Raw genomic sequence first — 5,806 nt, 5'->3', positions numbered from 1 at the left:
ATAAATTCAAATTTTCGATTGATTTCGGTCAGTAAACTTGAAATTTTTTAATTAAAACTTATTTTGATAGATAATATGCAAGTATGACCAGGTCTTGGTCAAAGATTGACCAATTTCTGACCGACATCGGTCGGAATTTTTATATGTGTCAGACGTAGCAGTGTTTCTTTGTTGTGGGACCACTATTTCTGACCGATGGTGGTCGGTATCTTTGTGAGAAATATTTTCTTTAACTTTTGCGACTAATTTACCTATTTTCCGACCGATTTCGGTCGGTATTCTGTGTACGGTTTTTGGCATTTTTCTAGTAGTGTAATTGTTATATTTGGAAACACTATTATCCAAAGTAACTTGACTTGGTAAAATTGTTCCAGTTTAATATAGAAATATTTTTCTTTTCGGCTACAAAAAAGCAGGAAAAAGTACTCCCTTTACAACTCAACATCTAAACATATTTTTAAAATATACTAGTCTAAGACCAAAATTTTAAAACCGGCAGGCTATTAGTAACATACGCAAAATTCTAATGCATTAGTTTCCTCACATGATAGAACAAGCATTAGGATTTTCATCACTAAACATGGAGGTAAGTGTGTGAGTAGGTGTATTTGGTACTATTTGAAAAGCTTGAGGTACATCCCTCACATAGCCAGAGGGTGCTTTCTTGTCATAGACTCCTGGTGCATACGGATATGACACCAAATTGTATTCTACGTATGGCCAAAATTCTGCTTTCTTTCCTGTGTTCTGAACTTTCTTTAACACCTTGTTTGGTTCAACATTACCAATCACTGTTACTCGGCTTTGCTTTCTGCTTACATCCACTGATTTCACCCCTAAAACATACAATTAAGCAATTAGAATATAAAAACTCAATACAAAGAATTTTGCGGAAGTTACAGATTTGACCGGTAAAAAATTATTACATTTACTAGTCAAATATACAAAAATATACACAGATTATATATAAAATATATATATTTTATGCATATTATATATTAATATACATAATATATACATTTTGTCGGTTATTAATTTTTTAAAGCGGCTATAATATGGAAAAAGTCTAATTACAAAATAAGAACTTGAACCCTCGAAGCTATGTAGTAAATTTTAAGTAATGAGTTTAACTTCTATATATTGATATAGTATAAAAAAAATTATTTATTCACTTATTTCTTGATTTCTTTTATGCATGAGAGAGAGAGATGAGATGAACCTTTTATAGAAGAAACTGCGTTAGTAACCTTCCTTTCACAGCCATCACAATCCATTTTCACCTTTATTTCAACTGTCTGAAATGGAAAAAACAAAACTTAGTTTCAATATAACGAAGCCTCAAATATTAATAAAAGAAAAAAAAAAGAATTAAGGGGTGAAACACATAGAGTTAGCATGCAAATTTACCTGCATTGGTTTGCGTTTGCTTTTTCTTGTACTTGTAACTTCAAACATATCTGATATATGATCAATAATACCCATTTTTTCCCTTAAACTCTTTCAAAAATAATATTCCTTGTGTAAGAAACGTAGTAATTAAAGGGAAGAAAGAGAGGTTAATTAAGATTCAAGAATTAAGAAGCTTGCAGTATATAAGGAAACTTGGTTGAAAATGCCAGTATTTATAACACTAGATTTATCAAAGAACACTTTAGGAGTTGTCAACAAGCTGTTTTTGAAGAAATTATAAACAATATTTTAAACTCAAGAAAGTGACTTATGTCGGCTAATCATAGAAGATACACCAAAAATATCAAGCTAATTACTTGGACAACTGGGCAATATAATTTGGAGGGGTTTTGCTTGGACCCCAATTAATCAATAACAAAATGGAGTTGCTAGCTAGGTAATTACCCTTTATTTATTTATTTATTTGTTGAAAACTTGTACAAACTTAACGTAGTTGCCATAATGGCATCAGATATATATTGCAATATTCTTTGTTTAATGTTTCTTTTTTCTTGCGTCTCACCTTATATTCGTGGAAATGATTGTTCTGATTTTCTTAGTTCAATGATACACATTAACCATTAATACTAATTACTAATATGTACTTTTTGATGAACGCATATATAGGGTTGGATTCGTTGTGAACTCGTTTACAATCATTCATTCATGTGATCTATCCACTGTGTCATTCTGTCAAGAACGACCAACGCGTTTAGGCTACTCGGTCTATGATAGTTGTAACAAATATTCAGTAATGATTTTCCTTTCAGGATTACCAAAAAATATAGCGGGATCACTTCATTTTTAGCTAAAGGTCTCCGGCCTTGAAAATAAAGAATAAGGAGTACTCCCCTTTTAGTTAGTCTTATACGATGTGAATCCTTGATTAGTTGAGACGATGGATACACCGGATAAAGCAAAAATAAAATATTTTTCGAAAAAAAAAAACTAATGTTAGTGTTTAAGTCAACTTGTGCACACGTTATACTATTATATTGAGTACACCCTATATTCCGCTAGCACATATTAACTCTGTTCATTAAGGCTTAACCCGATAAAAAGAAATCATCTACCATGCTTTATAGTTGCTAAAATTTGAACTTTGAACTCTCATAATTTTCACTTGAACGCTGTATATATGCTAACATTGAAAGTAATTTTATTTCTTGGGTCTGTCTTAACAAATTAAGAAATCTACGACTCTATGTTTACCCAAGAGCTACAGCTGCACAATAAATAGCTAAATTAAACTAGGTAAATTTTCGATTAATCATACAAGAAATCGGCTAAATATCGGCCAGACACATTTGCTCTTCAACAAAGACATCTCTTTTCCCCAAGTGCCAAGTGTGTGTTCTTCTCTGTTAAGCAGATCTACTTTGCATAGTTGCTGTTCAATAGCAGTGATTGGGATTGTTGGTTTTATTATACAATCAATGACCTGGAGTCCATCTTTTTGCATTATTTTTATGAAGAAATGGCTGCTATGAATTCTTAATACTACATCATGTCCGTACGCCCATTTTAACGCAAGAGGGTTATAGTAAGTAGTAAATATTCTTTTATCTTTAACTAACAGTCTCGGATTCGAGCCTTGTTTATGGAGTGACATTTGTTAGATAGTGTTTTACTTTTACTGTGAAATTTTTCCGTGCGAATTCGAATTTAATTTAGTCTAGTCCCAATATAAGTATAACATGATACTAAAAAAAAGTCCCTTTCATCATTACTACCGATGTGACATTCATATAAATCATAAGCTTATTACCCCACTCTTTTCTGTTTGCAAGTCATCCTTCAATTTTCTTTACTAGTATAAGTCATCTATCAAACACAGAAAAAGAAATATAAAGAAATAAAAAAGGAAAAAGTTTGCCACATATGCTTTGCCCAACTTATAGGCTATCTTTTTCTCTCTCCCTTCTTTTAATTATGTGGACTATACCCAAATGAAGTGTATAATTATACAATATGATGTGGCTATTTTTAATGGGATAGCTGAACGAATTATTTGAGAACTTAGATATTGCTGAGAGCAATGGAGAAGATTGTTATCCAATGTACTAAAACTATCCTCATGTTTTCTCTATAGTCCAATCATTGATCTCCAATCTTTTTCTCATCAACTCTTAGATATCTTGATGGGTGTACAAATAATAGAGTTTTTCAACAATATCATCCTTATTATCTTACGTAAACTTTCCCTACATCCCTATAATATCTCATTTAACTTAATATTATTCAAGTTTCCCAAATTTAACCAAAAATATCCCTCAATTAACTTTTTCATCTTATCTAACGGGCAAGTAAATCGAAGTACTTATTAGTACCTTCTACTACTCTAGAGGAATTCGTGAATTCTCTAGAGTTGACATGTCCCATCCTTACGAATATTGCCATATTAGGTGTAAAGCAACTTTCCAATGTAGGAAACTCATCGTTCATTTGCTGGTCCAATTTAGCACGATCATCATCTTTAACTAAATCATCAATACTTTGTCGCAGCATACAATGTCTGGTAAAAGTTGAATCGATGTGAAAAATATAAGTCTGGACATTTGGGAGTCCAGACTTATAATCTCTCATTATAAAGTCATAAATTATGACTAATTTCTTTGCAGTTGTGGAGAGGTAAAAGCAGGTTCTTCAAACGGGTCGTTGTGTTGAGATGGCAAGATCCATAAATTAACAAACCAATCCTCATATAAAGCTGATCCCTGAACCTTAAATTCCACGGAAAGACAGAAATTTTGGAACTTAAAAGTAAAACCATAACTCTCAATTGTTTGCACAAACATTAGTACACATATAAAAGTAAAAGTACATTAGTAATGACAAAATTGTACAAACATTAGCAAATTTAATAGCTACGCATACCATTTGTTGAAATTGTCAAAAGTCCCACATCGGTGGATGACAATTTTAAATGGGAATTTCACCCTATAAAAGGAGGCCTAATGTTTAGGATTTAGGTACACCTCTCATTTGCCTTTTTTTTATCTTCTTAAGGCATTTGTATCTTCTCTCTTTAGTATTATTTCACTTGTAATTTTGGAGTGGAATAAAATATTAATTGTGTCCGAGAAAGTAGGCAAAATTGGCCGAACCTAGTAAATTCTGGTATTCTTTTATTGTTGTCTTATTGTCTTGTTTATTATTTAGTAGTTGTCATAATTTTTGGTATAGTAGTTGTGACTCATTCACACTATATACATTTGGCTTCCGCAACAATTGGTATCAGAGCCAAGGTACTGTCTAAGTATGCTATGTGGTTGCAGCATAGTCTGATCTTCCATATCAGAAAAGATCTATCTTGGTAACTGAGTCAAGGTTCTGTCTGAGTATGCTCTGTGGTTGCAGCTTAGTCTGATCTTCCACACCAGAAAGGAAATAATCTTGATTTGTGTCGTCAGCTACTAAATAATATTTGTGTCAAAATGGAAGACAATAAACAAGAAGAATCTACATCAAGTGTCAATAATACGTCATCGTTAGCATCTTCGCTTATGACAAGAATTGTGTCAAATACAAAATTTGCGGTAGAAATTTTTGACGGGTCAGGACATTTTGGGATGTGACAAGACGAGGTTCTAGATGTTCTTTTTCAACAAGGGCTAGATCTTGCCATTGAAGAAAAGAAGCCAGATGTTATTGGAGAAGAAGATTGGAAAATTATCAATCATGTTGCTTGCGGTACCATTCGATCTTACCTTGCTAGAGAGCAGAAATATCCATACACAAAGGAAACTTCTGCAAGTAAATTATGGAAAGCAGTGGAGGATAAATTTTTGAAGAAAAACAGTCAAAATAAATTGTACATGAAGAAGAGACTGTTTCGCTTCACCTATGTTCTTGGTACCACAATGAATGAACATATCACCAGTTTCAATAAGTTGGTCACAGATTTGCAAAATATGGATGCAACTTTTGATGATGGTGACTTGGCCTTGATGTTGTTGGGGTCACTTCCTAATGAGTACGAGCACCTTGAAACTACTCTACTCCATGGAAATGACGAAATTTCTCTCAGAGAAATTTGTTCGGCTTTGTACAGCTATGAACAAAGAAAGGGAGAAAAACAGATGGGCGGAGAAGGAGAAGCACTAATTGTGAGGGGTCGTCCTCAAAATCAAACGAGGACTAAGAAGGGAAGATCCAAGTCGAGATCTAGACCCAACAAAGATGAATGTGCCTTTTGTCGAGAAAAGGGGCACTGGAAGAAAGACTGTCCGAAGTTGAAAAATAAGGCCAGACATAACAATGGAAAGGCCATTATGGATTCAAATGTACCTGATTGTGATGATTCAGACTTCTCATTAGTTACAACAGAGTTATCAACATCATCAGACATATGGTT

General features: G+C 33.1%; 1 protein-coding gene across 1 annotated transcript; it reads right to left on the bottom strand.

Annotated features, from left to right (window-relative positions):
• Positions 1–337: 337 nt before the first annotated feature.
• On the bottom strand, positions 338–1,590 carry LOC107789039 (heavy metal-associated isoprenylated plant protein 20-like). The gene is made up of 3 exons (XM_016610809.2): positions 1,408–1,590; positions 1,220–1,295; positions 338–836 (listed from the first exon to the last, which is right to left on the bottom strand). Exons 1-3 carry the CDS (start codon positions 1,480–1,482, stop codon positions 541–543), a joined length of 447 nt encoding a protein of 148 aa, XP_016466295.1. The 5' UTR covers positions 1,483–1,590; the 3' UTR covers positions 338–540.
• Between the last annotated feature and the right edge of the window lie 4,216 nt (positions 1,591–5,806).

The sequence above is a fragment of the Nicotiana tabacum genome, chromosome 12 (genome assembly GCF_000715075.1).
Source record: "Nicotiana tabacum cultivar K326 chromosome 12, ASM71507v2, whole genome shotgun sequence".
Lineage (NCBI taxonomy): Eukaryota > Viridiplantae > Streptophyta > Magnoliopsida > Solanales > Solanaceae > Nicotiana > Nicotiana tabacum.
This window is presented reverse-complemented; position numbering and strand designations above follow the sequence as displayed.

Bases quoted from the DNA above. Each gene is read 5' to 3' on its own strand.
- LOC107789039 (XM_016610809.2), bottom strand. From the start codon at position 1,482: ATGGGTATTATTGATCATATATCAGATATGTTTGAAGTTACAAGTACA. The intron at 1,296-1,407 runs GTAAATTTGCAT...TTTCCATTTCAG, and splicing joins GCAAACGCAAACCAATGCAG to ACAGTTGAAATAAAGGTGAA. The intron at 837-1,219 runs GTTCATCTCATC...TGTATGTTTTAG, and splicing joins CGCAGTTTCTTCTATAAAAG to GGGTGAAATCAGTGGATGTA.